The sequence below is a fragment of the Prionailurus viverrinus genome, chromosome A3 (assembly GCF_022837055.1).
Source record: "Prionailurus viverrinus isolate Anna chromosome A3, UM_Priviv_1.0, whole genome shotgun sequence".
NCBI lineage: Eukaryota > Metazoa > Chordata > Mammalia > Carnivora > Felidae > Prionailurus > Prionailurus viverrinus.
Genome location: NC_062563.1, coordinates 22,413,137 through 22,433,035, shown reverse-complemented (window position 1 = coordinate 22,433,035; position 19,899 = coordinate 22,413,137). Strand labels below are relative to the sequence as shown.

The window sequence follows — 19,899 nt, the reverse complement described above, 5'->3', positions numbered from 1 at the left end:
CAAGGAGGGGCTCAGTCCCCATGAACTGTGAAATCAAACTGTGAAATTGTGACCTGAGCCAGAATCAAGAGTTGGGCACTTAACCGACTGAGCCACCCAGGCGCCCCCAAGGAAAGTTGTTTTTTTTTTTTAATTTTTTATTTTTGAGACAGAGACAGAGCATGAACGGGGGAGGGGCAGAGAGAGAGGGAGACACAGAATCAGAAGCAGGCTCCAGGCTCTGAGCCATCAGCCCAGAGCCCAACACAGGGCTCAAACTCACGGACCGCAAGATCGTGATCTGAGTCGAAGTTGGACGCTTAACCGACTGAGCCACCCAGGTGCCCCAAGGAAAGTTTATTTTAAAAGAAGTCTTGGTGACTTCTGGGTGACTCAGTCCGTTGAGCATCCGACTTTGGCTCAGGTCATGATCTCTCAGTTTGTGGGTTTGAGCCCTGCATCGGGCTCTGCACTGGCGGTACTGAGCCTGCTTGGGTCTCTGTCTCTCTCTCCCCCTGCCCCATTTGCTCTCTCTCAAAGTAAATAAATAAACTTTAAAAAATAAAATAAAGTAAAAGAAGTCTTGAATTTTGTTAATATGTCAGGAGTTACCAATTGAGAGGGAGAAGTTTAGCTGACAAGTTGAATGAGATGAATGGGCTTCCAGATGGAGAGAACTGCTCACACTAATCTGGAGGCTTAAAAGTGCTTGTGTTTTGGGAGCAGTGAGTCGGTTGTCCGGGACAGCCAGAACAGAGGTGCGGGGGGAAGTGTGGTAAGAAGTATGTATGAAAAAGGTGAGCCCAAGGGGCGCCTCAGTGACTCAGTCAGTTAAGTGTCCAACTCTTGATTTCAGCCCAGGTCATAATCTCATGGTTCATGAGTTCGAGTTCCACAGCGGGCTCCATGTTGACAGTGCCGACAGTGTGGAGCCTGCTTGAGGTTCTCTCATTCCCTCTCTCTCTCCCTCCCCTGCTCATGCTCACTCCCTCTCTCTCTCAAAATAAATAATATATATGTACATACACACATACATATATATGTGTGTATATGTATGTATTATATACATATATGTATATATATGTCCAGTATATATGTATATAATACATATATATATGTAATATATATTGTATATATACATATATATATACATATAATTTTTTTTTTTTAAGAGGAAAAGGTGGGCCCCGTTACAAAGGACCTGGTGTGGGAACTCTTGCCTTGGAATGCCTCTATATCACAACACGGTGACGAAGTCTGGCGAGATTACAGAGTGTGGTGTGAGAGGAGTTCAGAGTAGTTGGGAGATGTTAATGGTGAAAATAAGGGAGAGGTAAGGGCAGATGAGAGAGATTTAGCTATCTTTTCTTGGCCCCTGATTCTGTTCAGGGAGTTGTAGGGAAGAATGGGTAGAGAAAAGCACGGATGTTCTTTGCTCAGGAGGATGTTTAGATAATTGGGAGTATTAATATAGGGCATAGAAGGTTAGAGAGGAGCAGATAGGGAGTGGACACTTAGGGGACGATTTGCAGGCCTCAGTTGGGAAAATGAATGTAGGATGAGGACAGCTCAAGTCAGAGTTACAAACCCTTGGAAGTGGCCAGCTGAAGCCTCAGCATTGGGTGGTCTTCCAAGAGTCCAGGGTGTGTTTCCAGAGGTCTTCTGGCACTTCTGCTGCTGCTGTTAAAACCTAGTACACATTGGGAGCTGAAAAGCCACTGACTGCTGGGACTGTTTACCTTCATTTGCCTGTTCAAAGAATTAGGGAATTGGCACAATGCTGGTTTTCCTACAGGACAAATAATTTTTCACTAGAGATGAAAAACCTTGAGAGACAGAGGTTGTATGAAGCTCAAACTATGGAGCCAGGCTGCCTGGGTTTGAATTCCAGCTCCTCCATTAAGAGCTGAGTGACCTTGGACAAGTCACTTTGCCTCTCTGATGACTCAGGTTTCTTGTCTGTAAACTTAAGATAAGAGGAGGACCTAATACTTAAGGAGAAATGCACATAAAACGCTTAGAACAATGTTGACACATTTTAAGTGCTCAAAAAGTGGTAGCAGTGACCATAATCCTTGGGGGGGGGGGGGGGTGGTCTTGGATGCTGTTGTTCTATTGTTAAAGCACCAGATGGCGATAAAGTACATGTCTTAAGTTTACCCACATTGTCCTGAAGGATTCCTTGAGTAGATTGTTTTCTTTTTCAGATCCCTAATTTGTGCAGTGTGAAGTATTTCTTTGTGTGTTTTTTTTTCTTCTCGAACTTCTGGTTGAAACCCATTTGTTTTGAGACTCTTATTTAACTTCTTTCATAAAATTTAAAAATAGATTTTTGGTTAAAGTAGCACACACACACACACACACAGGAAAAAATCAGATAATACAGCACAACTGTTAGTGAAAAGCATCAACCCATTACGTGGCCCACCTTGTTCTACACCCTGTCTTACTCCTCAGAAGCACCCACTTTTAACTGGTTTTATTGCCACTTAATTTTGAATAGCTGAATTTTATGTTACCTCCATCAAAATATTTAGCAATGTAACTATTAGTATTCCTTGTGGTTTGATACAGTGAGAATAGCATGAGTTTTATTATGTGCCTACTTTGTGGCAGACACTATGATTGGGGTTCATCCAAGTTTTTGCTCTTCAGTAACTGGTCACTGGGGGAGGTAGTTAGTACAGTGTGATAAGCACTTTGGGGAAGCATTTGGGAGGGAAGGCCCTGGCCTAACCTGGGATGAATGTCTGTAAATGCTTTCTGGAAGAGGTGACATCTGAACAGAGATGAAGATAAGACCTGGTTGGGCAGACTGGAGGGACAAGGGAAGGGTGCTCCCAGCCGGGGAGTAGCAGGGTCACATACATGCCAAGGGGAGATCATAGTGTCTCTGGGTAGCTGCAGCACGCTGGAGGGTAAGACTTTGGAGTCGGAGGTGGTGTGGTGGTAAAGCTGGCACTGAAAGTGCCAGTCACGGGGGCATTTTATGCTGTATCAGAAACTTCGGCTCTTTTTCTGAGGATAATGTGGAACCACCCGAGGGTTTTGATAGCAGAATAACATGGTTACATTTGTATTTTGTGAAGACCACCCTTGAAGCAGTCAGTATGCAGAATGAACTGCATGGCTTGAGGCCAGTTAGGAGATGATTAAAACAGACTAGGTGACAAATGGCAAGTACCTGAAATAAGGCAATGAGGGAAGCCAGAGGATGGGGATTGGGTTGGAAAAATGAAAGGAGATAGGGTCACCAGGCTTGTAGGGTAACGGAAAAGTCGAGAATGATTCCTAGGTTTCTGCTTCAGGTAGTAGGGTATGTGGTGGTGCCTGTACATGAGCTGGAAGGTCCAGGTGAAGAAATAGAAGGTTTCAAGCTCATTTTAGATGTGTTGAACCTGACTTAACTTTGGAGACATCTAAGTGGAGACCCCAGTACAGTTAGAATCGGTGGAGACGTTGCCATTTTGTGGCTTTGTCACCTTCATCAGGTGACTTACCAACTCTAAGCTTAGTTTCTTTTCCTGTCAAATGGGAATGGTAATCTCTACCATTGGGTCCTTATGTTCATTAAAAGGAAGAGCATCATAAACACCCAGCACAGGTTATGGCCACAGCAGGTGATCAGTGAAAATGTTGTTGTTTTTTTTTTCTTTATTCTTTTCTCTTAGGCTTCAGAAGGACGAGAGTACTTTAGGTTTGTTGCTCTTGATATGAAGTCTACAGTGTTGTGTAATACAGTGTTCTATGGAAAATACCTGCTTAAAACACAAAATCTTGTATAGTTCATACTTTTAGCCATCACAGATTGCTTAGCATTTTGTCCTCACAAAACATGTATGCTTTCCCAGTCACTGTGTATATTGCCACTTATCATTGACTTTCCCTCCTGTTTAGAAAGCATGCGCCTTCATTAAGTCAAACCTTGATCCAGGCAATGTGGATTCCCTTTTCTATGCTGCCCAGTCCAGCCAGGCCCTCTCAGGGTGTGAGGTGAGTCCAGCTTCTACGTTTCTATATGCTTTACACTGTAATGTGTATTTTTAAAAGGGGAGGGTCATGTCAGATTAATTTTTTTTTTTTAACGATAAGGATCCATAAGTGTGGGTGGGAATTCCATTCTTGTGATTTTATTTTTCTTAAGGAAATGGAGTTTATTTCTTTCTCCGAGTTTTCACTTTTCGTGGCTTTTCAATAATTTTTCCTATAGTTGCCTCTCTTCTGGGAAGCCTAGATTTTTCTCTCCAACTCCCTTTAACTTTTAAAAATGTTCAGAGTAAAAGATGAATGTCCCCATGCCAGATTTCTGGAAATCCGTTTCATTGAACATAGGAGAACCGTACAAGTAGACAAGTGACTTGCCAGAATCTTTTCAAGTGTTATGCTGAGTTCCTACAGACATTGAATTCTGGTGTCCCAGCAGTTGAGGAGGGACAACCGTGTGCTAGCCGGGTGGTATGACTTTGGCGGTCTCTCTGTGTGTTGTTTGCCACAAACTACCAGCACCTGTTCTAAACTCTATGTCTGCCAATCCTTTCTTAGATCTCTATTTCAAATGAGACCAAAGATCTGCTTCTGGCAGCTGTCAGTGAAGACTCATCTGTTACCCAGATCTACCATGCAGTGGCAGCCCTAAGTGGCTTTGGCCTTCCCTTGGCTTCCCAAGAAGCACTCGGTGCCCTTACCGCTCGCCTCAGCAAGGAAGAGACTGTGTTAGCGTAAGTCACCGTGTCGAGCACTTTTCAGACTTCGTTTGTGTCAGAGACTGTCCTGAGAGGGTTCGTCCGCTGATTTCAGCACATATTTTCTGGGCACCTACTATGTGCCATGTGCTCTGCCAGGCGCTGCAGACACGATATTAAATTAAGACAGGGAAGTCCCTGTCTTGGTGGACTCATCTGGACACCGTGTTCCTCAAGATACTGAGTCAGAATATAAACACACTGCCATATAAAGACAGAATTGCTTCAGGGGCACCTGGGTGGCTCTGTCGGTTAAGCGTCCGACTTCAGTTCAGGTCATGATCCGAGTTTGTGAGTTCAAGCCCCACATCAGACTCTGTGCTGACAGCTCGGAGCCTGGAGCCTGCTTCGGATTCTGTGTCTCCCTCTCTCTCTGTGTCCCTCCCCTACTTGTGCTCGCTCTCTCTCAAAAGTAAATAAATAAACAAACATTAAAAAAATTTTTTTAAATAAAAAATTAAAAAAAAAAGAGAATTGCTTTTGAGGTTAGAGGCTGAAGCAGGGGAGGAGATAACCGAGGGAAAGTGAAGCCAACAAGCCACGTGCATCTTTGTTGAGGTTTGGCCGGGGCACAGTGAGCTGTTGGCAGTGGAGGCCCTGCACTGGAGGAGGGCTTATAGGATCCCTTGAAGCTGTGACAGACAACATCTGCTGGGACAAGTGTGTGCTTGGAGGAGAGAGCATTCTAGGAATCAGACTCTACTACTCTGCAAAAGCTTAGGTGAAGGAGAAGCACTTATAGGAAAGGAACTCTGAGCAACTTTCCTGTTTATTATAAATTTAATGTTTTAACGGACTTAAGGATGTTTACTAAACTTTTTTTTTGTCATTAGTGAAATGCATTTAAAAATTTTTTTTCATGTTTATTTTTGAGAGAGAGACAGAGTGCGAACGAGGGAGGGACGGCAGAGAGAGAGGGAGACACAGAATCCGAAGCTGGCTCCGGGCTTTGAGCTGTCAGCATAGAGCCCGACTCGGGACTTGAACTCATGAACTGTGAGATCATGACCTGAGCCAAAGTTGGACGCTTAACCGACTGAGCCACCTAGGTGCCCTGATTAGGGAAATGCATTTTAAAGTTTATTTACTTATTTTTGAGAGAGACAGAGACAAGGTGAGCAGGAGAGAAACAGAGAAAGGGCGGGGGAGGGGGAGGGAGAGAGGAAGAGAGAGAGAGAGAGAGAGAGAGAGAGAGAGAGAGAGAGAGAGAATCCCGAGCAGGCTCTGCCCTGTCAGCACAGAGCCCTGTGTGGAGCTCGAACACACGAAACCATGAGATCATGACCTGAACCGAAACCAGGGCGCCCAGGATATTTATTAAAGTTAAAAGTGATTCTATATGTAGTTTTTTTCTTTAACACTGAAATTCCCCACTTATAACAGTACATGTAGTTTTTGTTTTGTATTTGTCCCCCATTCAGTTGCAACCCCTGAAAGGAGGGGGAGCACCTGGCCTCTTGTTATTTGTTTAGCAAGATGTTGGTGACACCAGTTCCCTATTGCAGATAGTTCAGTTGCTTCCCAGATTTTTGGGTTTTTTGTTTGTTTGTTTGTTTTTGTGGGGAAGGGGTAAGATCAAAATGTTTTTAAACTTGAAATTTTGTTAAGGGCAGGGCTCACAGTCAGTTGACATTCTCTCTCACTCACACCCTGTTCATTTGCACACGGTCAGTAAGTAATCAGTGACTTTGGGGCTACTTTTCCCAGGGCTGACGTCTTGTACACACTTTGTCCAGTGCTTGGCCCTGCAGTCCTTTGCTTTCAGGTCACATTATTTTGATCTCCTCTCATAATCCCTTGGGAGAAATCCCCAGGGATCCCCAGTGAGATCCATAGTATCATGTCCAGATATCCCTGTCATCAGTGCCTCAGTCTGATGCCATCTTCTACAGCAAAACTTTCCTTTTCCCTCCAAGCAAAAAAGAAAGTTTCCCTCCTCAAAATCCCAGAACAGGAAAAAATACAAAGAAAGTACATCTATTTTGGAGTCAGTTATACTTGGTTATATGGTTATACTTTGAACACCAGCTCTGTTCCTTTCTTGCTCCGACTTTGGGTTAGTTACTAACTTCCCTGAGCCGCATCTATAAAATGAGCCCAATAATGCTTACATCATAGAATAAATGTCAGGATTAAATGAGATAATGCATGTGAAGGAGCTCTTGCAGTGCCCAGTTCTTAGCGGGCTTGCACCAAAAGCTCCTTCTCTAGAGCATTTCCTTCTTAGTCTCTTTCTTAGGAAGCTGGTTACTTCCTTGGTTTACTGTAGTTCTTTCTCTTTTAGATTGTAAGCTGCTTTATTTGTGGTGTGCACACAGCATGGTGCATGGGAGGTGCCCAACAAAGAGTTTATAAAGGCTGAAACTGTACTTTGATGTTTCTGTTTTCTTGTAGAAAGTGTGCAGGTAGAAAGAGCACATGCTTGGGATCGGGGAGAACTATGTTCAAATCCAGACTCTTAGTATCTTTGTGACCAACACCAGGAGCTTCAACCCCCTTAAACCTCAGTGTTTTCATATGTAAAATGGAGAGAGTGGTATCTGTCTCATAGGGTTATTGTGAAGATCAAACTGGCAGGGTGCCTTATATAACATGTTTCTGTTTTCTTGTAGAAAGTGTGCAGGTAGAAAGAGCACATGCTTGGGATCGGGGAGAACTATGTTCAAATCCAGACTACTTAGTATCTTTGTGACCAACACCAGGAGCTTCAACCCCCTTAAACCTCAGTGTTTTCATATGTAAAATGGAGAGAGTGGTATCTGTCTCATAGGGTTATTGTGAAGATCAAACTGGCAGGGTGCCTTATATAACATTACTACTGACTTGCCCTGTGTAAGGAAATTGGATCTAAATTAGGACTTGTAAATGGGTCATTTACATTTAAGTGGACTTATTCTAGGATATGAATGTTCATAAACTTGTGTAGAATGCAGAAAAAAAAAATTGTAGGTTTGAAGGAACCATCTGAAAAGATGCCATTGTGGTGTCCTATAACCTCATTTCTTTAAATCATTTGCTGTATATTAGCAAGACAAGATTGGCTTTCTTAGTGTTTGAAAAAGTACTTCAGAGGGAAAGAAATTGCTGACTGGGGAATAAGTAATTAAAGCCAGTGACAAAACTTTTCAAAAGCTAAGTGGATTAATTTCAATCTAAAAACTTCTGAAGTTGTTACCAGCATGACACTTACTCGTTCTAAAGAAGAGAAAAATGATACCTTAATTGAAAAGTTCTTTCTTGGCTGTCTTAGCAACCTTTTCTGGCCTCAGCATTTATCACGGGCAGATGTGGGATTTTATCTTGTTTGGAAATTCAGGTTTCGTTTTCTCTAGTGCTTTTTAACAACAAAGATCCCATGGGAGTCATTGAATACTCTGGGGCTTTCCTGTCCATGGACTGTAACTCCCCTATTTTCCAACTTGTCATCTTAATGGAATTAATTTTCCATAGAGGGAATCTAAATTGTTATGATCTCAATGAAAGCAGATAAATTCTCTCTCTACATTCCCCAACACATCGACCTGATTGATAAATGGTGGTTTTATATAAAGGCCCAGTCGTGTCTTGGGAAATAGGTAACCATTCTGGGGTTGAGTAGCAGTGGCTTCACCACCAGGGGTCCTCAGCTTTATGCATTCTAGAAAAGCAGCATTTATATTTTCCGGGTTATCTGCACTAAGAGAATAGAATCTAATAAAAAAATCTTATGCATACATACCTTTCACATTCTGCCTTGAAAGTTTGTCTTACAGGAATATATTCATGAGTGGATAAAACTATATGAATAAGGCATAAAAACAATGAAGTACTGATACATGCTACAACATAAGTGAGCCCTGAAAACATGCTAAGGGAAAGTATAAGGAACCAAATACAGGTTACATGTTATCTGATTCCATTTACATGAAATATCCAGAATAGGTAAATCCATAGAGACAGATGCAGATTGGCGTTTACCAGGGGCTGTGCCCATTAAGCTGGGAAGCAAGTGCTTAATGGGTACAGGGTTATCTTTTAGACTGATGGGAATGTTTTGGAACTAGATAGAATTAGTGATTGTACAACATTGCGAGATACATACTAAATACCACTGAATTGTTCACTTTTCAAATGGTTAGTTTTCTAATGTAAATTTCACTTCAATTTAAAAATATTTAGAGAGATGAGTAAGGGCTATCTGTTACAGCATTGTGTGACTTAGGACAACATAAATGTTTATCAACTGGAGATTGAGTAAATTCTGGTACATCTAAACAGTACGTACTATGTCATGGTTAATAAGAATGAAGTACATGTATATGTACTCATGTGGAAAGTTGTATACAACATATCATTAAACTAAAAATAAGTTGGAGAACGATTATCTTTTAGGAGTAGGTATTATAGGAATTTTAACTTTCTTCTTTAGTAATGTATTGCTTGAAGTTTTGACAAATATGTACTTTTATAATCAGAAATAAATGGTAGGAAAAGAAAAAGGGAATACATTCTGGTTTCAGAACTGAATTCCTTTTATCTTATTTAATGCCTGAAGGATTAAGTGACTTTCAGGTCTCCCAGCAGGGTGATGATAGCACAAGTATTGAACATTCAACATGTGTTTCCTGAAGCCTTCTTGTTTATAACACATTCATCTGGTTTGCTCCAAATTCTACCCAACAATCTGCATATGTAGATTCTATAATATTCTTTGGTCTTAGAGTAAGAAAAGTAGAAAGTTAACAGGCAGCTAAGTTCTGCGTAGCACAGTTTCTTGTACAACATACAGCTTGGTTGAATTCAATTCTGTTCTCCCGAAGAGCGTATCTCTTTTAAAACTTAGTAAGTCTTAGTCTCAGTGTTCTGTGTGTGATGACACTAGGAGCAAAACATATTTTCAGAGGAGAGTGAACCTGTGCTCCCTCTCTTCCCTGTGCCCACGGTACTTATTTCAGGTCATGTTGCCTGGACTGCCTTCTCTTGCTGTTATGATCTTTGTAATATGATGTCCTTTCCCAACTGGATTATGATTAAGTTCCTTAAAGACTGAGACTGTTATACTTGTAAAGAACAGGAAAGGGGTATTCTTGAAAGCGTCCCAATATAGGAAAGAGTAGATAAACAGAGATTTGCCATTCATTGGGGTTGTACTCTTTATCTTCCAGAACGGTCCAGGCTCTGCAGACAGCATCCCACCTGTCCCAGCAGGCTGACTTGAGGAGCATTGTGGAGGAGATTGAGGTGTGAATTTATTTTGCCAAATGAATTTCGCAGCTCCTGTCTTTGAAACCCTTTAGAAGAGTCTTGCAGATGGGCGCCTGGGTGGCGCAGTCGGTTAAGCGTCCGACTTCAGCCAGGTCACGATCTCGCGGTCCATGAGTTCGAGCCCCGCGTCGGGCTCTGGGCTGATGGCTCAGAGCCTGGAGCCTGTTTCCGATTCTGTGTCTCCCTCTCTCTCTGCCCCTCCCCCGTTCATGCTCTGTCTCTCTCTGTCCCAAAAATAAATAAACGTTGAAAAAAAAAAAAAAATTAGAAGAGTCTTGCAGAGAGACATGCATGGTTTATTTTGGCCAGTTACATTTCTTTTCATATCCATGGCACACTTATGTTCTTTGTATCAGAGCAATATGTCCTAGGAGATATTTGTTCAGGTAGGATAGCTACACCATCAATAAGGCAACAGGCTACTTTTGCAGCCTTTTGTAGGTATAGGTTCATAGTCCACAGATTTTAGAGCCTAACAAACCTCAAATTCAGATATTTTTTAATGCTACTCATTACTTTGTAATCTCAGGCAAATTTTTAATGTCTGAGCCTCAATTCCTTGTATGGGGTTGTAGGAACAAGTGAGGTTCTTAAGTCCCTAGTACATAATAAGTGCTCAGCAAGTGGTCACTGTGTTTTTATTACTCCACCTTTTCCTTTACCAAGGACCTCCTGCTGCTCAGAGCCTACTCTCATGGACTGCATAGTCAGTGATGACAGGCAGTCCACACAGTGTCATCACTGGGTGCCCCACCCAGTGTGGGCACATTAGCTGCCCCCTCATATTGCCCAGAAGAGGTATATGTCTCTGTTCATCCTTTAGAGCATTGAATAAGAGAAATGCTCTGCTCTGTAGGTTGTATCCAAAAGGATGGCCATGGGATCCGCCTGTGTCACGATGCTTCCTGGGTGCACTGCGGCCTGGCCCACTGGCCCTCTGCCCAGAGCAGGGCTTAGGCTTGAGTATAGGGGTCAGGGAAGGAACACTCCCAGGGCTGCAGCAGATACTGTTCTCTTCAGATGCCTGTGTGATATTCTTCACTCTGTGCCTAAGCATCTTAATTGAGAAAGTGCTAAATGTCAGAGGTGTTCTCCAGATTTGGAGTGTGATTTCTCAAAACTGTCTGCTTGGGGCGACAGGTTTGTTCATCTTGTTTCTGTTACCACTTGACTTCCAACATGCGTCCATTTTGTTGTGACAGGATCTTGTTGCTCGCCTGGATGAACTGGGAGGTGTGTATCTCCAGTTTGAAGAAGGACTGGAAACAACAGCATTATTCGTGGCTGCCACTTACAAGCTCATGGACCACGTGGGGACTGAGCCATCCATTAAGGAGGTACCTGATAATTCTCAAGCATGAAAGCCAAAGGGGTTGTTGACTTTATCTGCTAAGAACAGCTTTTTTCAGAGGGGGCTGTTGAGTTAGCCTTGGGACGTAGTCACCCAGTGTCTTGAGTTGGGCATTGAAAATGAGAAACAGAAAGATGTAATGCCTGTCCTCAAGAAACTGGTTGTCAGTGGGATGGACATGTAAACAAATTGTCACGCTTGCGTTATTTTATTTTATTTTATTTTATTTTCTCACAACACTTAACAGTTTATAAAGCATTTTTATGTGTGGCTCATTTGATCACCATAGGAAATCTGTGAGTAATATGCTCAGTCAGATTTGGTCCCTCTCTAGAGTGGCAACGTGACATGTGTGAGGACACACAGATAATAGGTGGGAGAGATGCCTCTAAACCAGGTCTCCCCATGCTACAGGCTCTCTCCTTCCCATGTGTTATGAAATGGATGTCCAGCTTTCTTGTTCCTGTACTGCAAAACTGCCTCTTCTGCCTCCCACCTCAGCCTCAGCAGTGGCTAAATGGCTAAATCTTAGCTAATCTTTGCCGATTGACATAGTTTTCTGAGAGGCATATGTTTCTACAGACATCTACCAAGAGTTAATTCTTCTTTTTTCTTTGTTTGTTTGTTTGTTTGTTTGTTTCAAGAGGAACTGGTTAACCTGCAAGAACCTTCGGCGGGAATGTGTGTGGGAAATCTTTTTGAGTTGGGCCCTCTTTGTACCCCTTGTTTGTGAGAAGGTTACCAACCCTTAACTACAGGATTTAAAATACAAGATGCTGTTGTTTTCATTTTAGGAGAAGAGATCTGGGTTCCAAGTTAGAACTTTCATTTCTTTTAAGCATTTTGAGTTCTGTGCTGAGTTTCTTCAAGTAAATAGTAAATACTTACCTGCGTTGGGTAGTTTGAATTAATTTTATATTTTCTCTGGAGGATATGACCTAATAATTTATTCATGTGTTAGCATTCTTCTGTTGTCTTTTGTTGACCCTAAGTGTAGAAGGTCTGGAGATCCCATACTCTTAATTTCTATGACGGGTGAAAGTGCAGGAATGTGGGTCTTATGGTACAAATCATTAAGGAACTCTCCTGTACACAGCAGAGTAGATGAATTGGCAATATTCTACATATACAACTTAAACTTTTTCTTGCTTTATTCCCAAGCTTCTATTCACCAGGTATTTTGGTTGGAGTAATTTTGCTGTCACTGCTTTTGACATAACCATTCTGGTGAACAGTCCTCCATTTTAACATGTCAACAGCCTAGTGATGGAAAAATGTAATTGGTACAATTAAAGAAAATTATTTCATGTCGACTGTGAATAACACTGTCGGGAACAAGGGAGCTCTTTTGTTAGATTGTAGATTTTAAAAAACAAAACTGATTGAAGTGAAAAATGTTTCCTCTTAAGCACACAGCCTCCAGAATTTTAATAATGCCTTTTAGGTTCCACATTTTTAAAAAACTGCTTTCACTTTTCTCCTCTAAACAGCCCATTAGTTCTTAATGGAAAGTTATTTTAGTTTGTTTCTAATGTATATGTTGGTTATAAGGTTTGGTCTTATGAATTCAAACTTAGCCCCAGTGTACTGCCCAGAGGGGGTTAGGGAGAGAAGTTGGCTTAGCTCAGAGAGTGAGAAGAATCAGGAAAGAACATATTTTATTCTGGAAGGACTCGGGACAAATAGACTTCCATATAAATTTGGGTTTTTTTTTTTTTTTTTTTTTTCCTCCTGTTACAACTTGTAGGACTTACTCAACCTTCTTTAGCCTCACTTTCCTCATTTGAAAAACATTGATAATATCAATCTTTTCAGGGTTTTAATCAAGATTTGAGTTCATGCATGTCAAGCACCTGTTACAGTGCAGGGCACATATGGTAACCTGGAACATAAGGTTACTGTTGTATGTATTTTGTCATATACTTTCATATCTCAGTAGTTATCTTGCATTTGTACAGTAAGCATTCAATAAAAGGTTGACAAATAAATGTGTCAATTTCAGTTTGAACCAGAAGATGGAAAAAAACAACCAAATCAGATTTTAATCTTTAAAAAAAAAAAATTTTTTTTTTTTTTAACGTTTATTTATTTTTGAGACAGAGAGAGACAGAGCATGAACAGGGGAGGGGCAGAGAGAGAGGGAGACACAGAATCCGAAACAGGCTCCAGGCTCTGAGCTGTCAGCACAGAGCCCGACGCAGGGCTCGAACTCACGGACCGTGAGATCATCACCTGAGCCGAAGTCAGACGCCTAACCGAGCAAGCCACCCAGGCGTCCCAGGTTTTAATCTTAACATTTGCTTTTCACCTTCTCGGTCAGTTTGGATTAATGGCTGAAAGATCCTCCTTGTGAACACCAAGAAGCAGATAGAGAATGACTTCAGCTAGTGGGGAACGAGGGGTGGCTCTCCCACCTTCCTGCCGGAGGAGGATCTCAAGCTGCATTTCTCTTTTCTTTCAGGATCAGGTCATCCAACTAATGAATGCGATCTTTAGCAAGAAGAACTTCGAGTCACTCTCAGAAGCCTTCAGCGTGGCCTCTGCTGCTGCTGCACTCTCTCAAAATCGCTACCATGTGCCAGTTGTGGTTGTGCCCGAGGGCTCTCCTTCTGACACTCACGAGCAGGCTATCCTTCGGGTATGGCTTCCACGTCCAAACTGTGTCACTCTTCTTGCTGTTTCCAGTGTAAGGCTTTCAGAAACCAAAGACTGATAGAAACCTGGCCTTAACCGCCCCCCCACCCCCGCCCCAGGACACACCCATTAAATGTAAAGCAAGGCTCATTTCCCTTAGCCTGAAACTGGGGACATGACCCCTGGGTGAACTAGTCACAGAACCCTTCAACTCCATCCAAAAAAAGCTCTCCCCCCCCCCCCCCCCCCCCCCGCCCTCCAGAGGATTTTAAACAGTAAGGCTTTCAAGAAATTAAATGCAAGAAAATTGCATTTCAGGGTTTGTAACACCAGGTGTATAGAGAAAGCTTGCTTTATTTATTTATTTATTTTTTGAATTAAAATTTTTTTTTCAACATTTATTTATCTTTGAGAGAGAGAGAAAGAGAGAGAGAATGAGCAGGGGAGGGGCAGAGAGAGAAGGAGACACAGAATCTGAAGCAGGCTCCAGGCTCTGAGCTGTCAGCACAGAGCCTGACATGGGGCTTGAACCCATGAACTGTGAGATCATGACCTGAGTGAAGGCCGACGTTTAACTGACTGAGCCATCCAGGCACCCCGAGAAGGCTTACTTCTAAAAGGCATTTTCCAGTACCAGAACTTTCTAACTATGTTATTTAAAGACCACTTTTTAAATTTCCCAGTAATTCTGGTGCTTGAAGTTGTTAACACCAGGTCTCTTCCTCCTGCTGTTGACAGTATGTCTTTCTGCCTCTTCGTAGCACAGCCCTCTCTCTCACTTAGCAGCAAGCATAGACTGCTCATGCTGACTCTCTGAACTTTTATGCTGCCTGAATCTCTGAGTAAATGTACAGATCTTGAATACGCATAGAGTTGTCATCTCAAATGGGGCTTTTGTTGCTGTTGTTTGGAAATCTGTGGTAAGCTAAGATCTTCATAAGAAATTAGCATTTTATTTATGCCTAAACATGGGGGTTCCACACAGGACAGTTGCATCAGTTCTACCCTGGTGGCCTCTCCAGATGCTCTCCTGCGGAAGTGCCCTTTCCTTCAAAACCGCCTCTCCTCTCCCTGCTTACACCCGCACCCCCTCAGCAAAGGCTAGTGTGAGAAATAGCCTGATTAACATAGTTCACCATGAGTTGTGAGTGGGCGGCTAAGAGAACAAAGTAGTATTGGTTTCGTAGCTTGATAGGCTTGAGGTTGAGTCTTAGACCAACCACTTAACTGGCCTCAGCTTCTTCATCTGTAAAGTAGAGATGGTGCTGTTTATTTCAGATGATCAATAAAGGGGGGTGTATGTAAAGAGCCTATCCTCACCTGAAGAATGAGATTATTGGACAAGGTCATCTTTAATATCCTCCCTACCTCTAATATTCTATAATCTATCCCATTACCAATCTCCTTGTGTTTCCTGTGTTTGATTTCTGATAGACCGTAGACCAGAGTCAGTGAAGATGTCCTGAAATGAGGTGTTTTTTCCCCTGCAGAGCTGGCTTCCTATGGATAAAGTACCCCAGAAATGAAATTTTGTACTCCTTCAGTCTTTGTTGCTACAGATAATTTTCAAATTTATTTCTAGTTGCAGGTCACCAATGTTCTGTCTCAGCCTCTGACTCAGGCCACTGTGAAACTAGAACATGCTAAATCTGTTGCTTCCAGAGCCACTGTCCTCCAGAAGACTTCTTTTACCCCTGTAGGGTAAGTGCTGATTTTATTTTTGCAGGGCACCAATAGACTTGTTTTGTCTGTAGCCAATATAACCCAAATTAATATGGATACTACAAAATGTCCCCATGGTTAGGTAAATTTGACTTACTGATATCAAAATCCTACAGTCATAGAAGAAAAGGATTTTTAAAACCAAAAGAGGAGTACCTGGCTGGCTTAGTTGGTAGAGCATGGGAATCTTAATTTTGGGGTTATGAGTTCAAGCCCTATGTTAGGTGTAGACATTACTAAAAAAATAAGTAAATAAACTTAAAAAAAAAAAGCCAACTAGAAGAATTGTGCTTTAGTTTTATTGTTTCCTTCCCTATCTATTTCTAGTTGTCTCTGTCTTGTCATTGTGATGTAAGTAGCTGGTTTTAAATTTAATATTTAATTTTTTTTTCTGATGTATGAGTAATACATATTTATTGTAGTAAAAATATGGAAAAACACAAAAAATAAAACAAAAACCGCCCATAATTCTACCATCTAGAGGTAACTACTGTTCACATTTTGTTGTCTTTTTTGGTCAACCTTTTTTCTATGCAAATAGGTGTGTATATATATATATATATATATATATGCATATACAAAGCCATACATATATGTGTCTGTGTATATATATATGTGTGTGTGTATGTACATGTTTTTTTAAATATTTTAAATATTTAAATATTTATTTTTGGGAGAGCATAAGCGGGGGAGGGGTAGAGGGAGGGGGACAGAGGATCCAAAGCAGGCTCTGTGCTGACAGCAGTGAGCCCCATGTGGGGCTTAAACTTACAAGCTGTGAGATTATGACCTGAGCCGAAATCGGATGCTCAACTGACTGAGCCACCCGAGTGCCCTGCAAATAAATATATTTTTAATTGAATAAGGATTATGTTTTGTCTACAACAATATGTCATGAACATTTCCCCGATAGGATTAAATATTCTTCTTTAGTCTTATTTGTAATGGCTGTATATTGTTAGGTAAATTTTAAAAGAATTAAGGATCAATTTTTATAAGAGACTTTGTTAAGTGTTAAATTAGTAAGCTAATGAGATCAGGAATATGCATTTCTTTTTTTCTTTTAAGGAAGCTCTAGGCCTAACATGGGGCTCTAACTCCCAACCCTGAGATCAGGAGTCATACATATCCTGTATAGATTGGGCCAGCCAGGTGCCCCGAGAATATGCATTTTTTAGACCATGATAAAAATACACAGGCAATATGTGAAATTAAAAAGCAAAAATTTTTTAGGAATGGTGAGCGCAATGGTAAAAGACATTGGGGGTTTTGCTATGTAATTAGAGTTAAGAATTCTCTACCTTTTTCCCCCTTTAAAATAAAAGTTACTGATATTTTTATAAAAGTAAGATATGCCATTTTAAGGAAATTCACAAAACATAGGAAAGTAGAAATAATACATAAAATTACCTACGATTATACTGCTCTACATCCAGCTTTTTTAACATTTCTACTCTCTTTCTTTTTTTTAAACATAATAGGTTTCATACTGTAGACTGTTTTGCATTTAATTGTGGAAGTCTACCCAAAGGAGGTGGGTTTTAGGAGCTGAGAGGAGGAAACAAAGGGAAAAAAGGGACTTTAGAATCTTGAAAGAGGAGGTCATTTTATTTTATTTATTTATTATTTATTTTTTATTTTAGAGAGAGAAGAGAGTGCAGGCAGGGAAGAGGGGCAGAGGGAGAGAGAGAGGATCTTAAGCAGCTTCCACACTCAGCCCAGAGCCTGATGTGGGGCTTAATCCCACGACTTTGGGATCATGACCTGAGCCGAAATCAAGAGTCAGTCACTCAACCGACTGAGCCACCCAGACGCCCCTTGAAAGAGGAGGTCGTTTGAGATTGGTCAAAGTTTTCCCCACACCATATTCCGTGATTGAGCAGGAGGTTGCCCAACTGGGGTGGAAAGCTAAAAGGTGAAGTGGTGTAGCCCTGGACGGTCTCAAGGAGGGCGGCGTGTGGCCCATTTGGTACATTCATGGCTTTGCTGTGTGAGTTCTTGCTAACCCTGCTGTCATTTTTAACAGGGATGTTTTTGAACTAAACTTCATGAATGTCAAATTTTCCAGTGGTTATTATGACTTCTCTGTCAAAGTTGAAGGTGACAACCGTTATATTGCAAATAGTGTAGAGGTGAGTGCTTTTCTTTCGTCCCCATTAAATCCAATGAAATGACCAAGTGGGCACACAGCATTAATTAATATTGACCTCACTTTACTACCAAGTTAATGTGACTATGTTAAGAGAAGGGTAGGTTTAAACTATGCTGTTTGACAGACTTCTCCAAGATGTTGATCATAGTGGGTTTTATTTATAAATTACTCATTTTCTATTATAATTTAGTGTTACTATCTTACATAAAATTTAGGAAACAGAAAGATAAAAACCACCCATAATGTCACTGAGACATAAATATTCTTGTAATGTTTTACATGGTAGGTCTTGATAGGTTTAGACAAGTGCTTGATGCTAAATTAGGTGACGAAAATCATCAAGTGACAACACACTGTAGCAAGGCTATCTGGGTAAAGTACAAAAGAATGTCAGTAAGTTTCATAACGAATTGTGTTTCAGATTTGTGTTTAGCTGCCTCTAGTTGTGTTGAAAATCTGAAGCAGTTAAAAAAAATTTTTTTTTAATGTTTTTTATTTATTTTTGAAAGAGAGAGAGAGAGAGAGAGAGAGACTGAGCAGGGAGGAGCAGAGAGAGAGGGAGACACAATTCAAAGCAGGCTCCAGGCTCTAAGCTGTCAGCACAGAGCCTGATGAGGGGCTCGAACTCACAAACTGTGACATCATGACCTGAGCCAAAGTCAGACACTTAACCGACTGAGCCACCCAGGCGCCCCCCAAAGCAGTTTTAAAGATGGAAAACTATGCCTCATTTATCTGATGCCTTGGAAAGGAGGTACTTCACATTAGTGGTTTTCCCAGCTAATTCAAGTATACCCCTTTAGGCACTGTGGCTTTCATTTCAACCTGTTTCACAGAAGTTTATTTAAGATGAATTATACATTTTCTTTTTTCTTTTTTTTAAATACATTTTTTAAATGTTTATTTATGTATTTTTGAGAGAGTGCACAAGTTGGGGTGACAGAGAGATAGAGGGAGACACAGAATCCGAAGCATCTCGAGACTCTGAGCTGTTAGCACAGAGCCCAAGGTGGGTCTTGAACTCGTGACCTGAACTAAAGTTGGAAGCCCCTACATTTTCCTACTTTCTTAAACTATGGGATATGGTTTAACCTTTTCTTATTCTGAATTAGAATCATCTGTACAAACCCTTTATTGAAGTCCTTTGACATGAGAAGCATAGGTCTTTATGCTTTTGCTTACATTATTTTAGTCTTCTGACAACCCTAAGGCATGGGTGGAGCCATCTTCATTTCACAGATGCAGCTCAAAGGGGTAGAGTAACTTGTCCAAGGTCACCCAGCCTGTACTTGGGTGGATTCCCTGCACAATAGTTTGGTTAGTGTTCTCTGGTGAATATACAGCTGGCATAGAGCCTGAAGAGCTGTGTGCAGCTCCAGCAGCTGGCCTTTTTATGATATTACTTTCTCCTTTCAGCTGTCACTTCTCAATGTTTTTGTCACTGTGTCTTTGCTGCATCTACTTGCTTACATTGTCATTTATTCTGTTGGATGAGGGGGAATTTGGAGTGGCCCTGTGCCTTTCTTTGAGTAATTGAATATGTGCTGTTTGTGATAACTCTTTTCTTCACTGTTCAAGTATCATTTCCCACTCGCTTTTCTTTAAATTTATTTTTATTTTTTTAAGTAAACTCTGTGCCCAACATGGAGCTTGAACTCATGACCCCAAGATCACGGGTCACATACTCCACTGACTAAGCCAGCCAGGCATTCCTCACTTTTTTAAATTATACTTTTTCATTTTTTTCATCTTGAAATAATTTCGAAGTTGCAAAAATATAAAGTATACAGTTTTTAGTTTTTTGGGTTAAAAAAAATTTTTTTTAATATTTATTTATTTTTGAGAGAGAGAGACACAGAGTGTGAACAGGGGAGGGGTAGAGAGAGAGGGAGACACAGAATCTGAGGCAGGCTCCAGGCTCTGAGCTGTCAGCCCAGAGCCTGATGTGGGGCTCGAACCCATGAACCACGAAATTATGACCTGAGCCAAAGTCAGACACTCAACCGACTGAGCCACCCAGGCACCCCTAAAGTTTTTAGTTTTTAAGGATGGAAAACTATTCCTCATTTCTCTGA

General features: G+C 41.2%; 1 protein-coding gene across 2 annotated transcripts in view; it reads left to right on the top strand.

Annotated features, from left to right (window-relative positions):
• RPN2 (ribophorin II) overlaps positions 1-19,899 on the top strand; it is a 61,020-nt gene that overhangs the window by 12,411 nt on the left and 28,710 nt on the right. For both annotated transcript variants that reach the window (XM_047852646.1, XM_047852645.1), the window contains exons 3-9: positions 3,877-3,972; positions 4,522-4,697; positions 9,866-9,941; positions 11,168-11,302; positions 13,778-13,954; positions 15,533-15,651; positions 17,699-17,804. In XM_047852646.1, the coding sequence (XP_047708602.1) occupies positions 3,877-3,972; positions 4,522-4,697; positions 9,866-9,941; positions 11,168-11,302; positions 13,778-13,954; positions 15,533-15,651; positions 17,699-17,804 (885 nt within the window). The remainder of the gene's footprint in view (positions 1-3,876; positions 3,973-4,521; positions 4,698-9,865; positions 9,942-11,167; positions 11,303-13,777; positions 13,955-15,532; positions 15,652-17,698; positions 17,805-19,899) is intronic.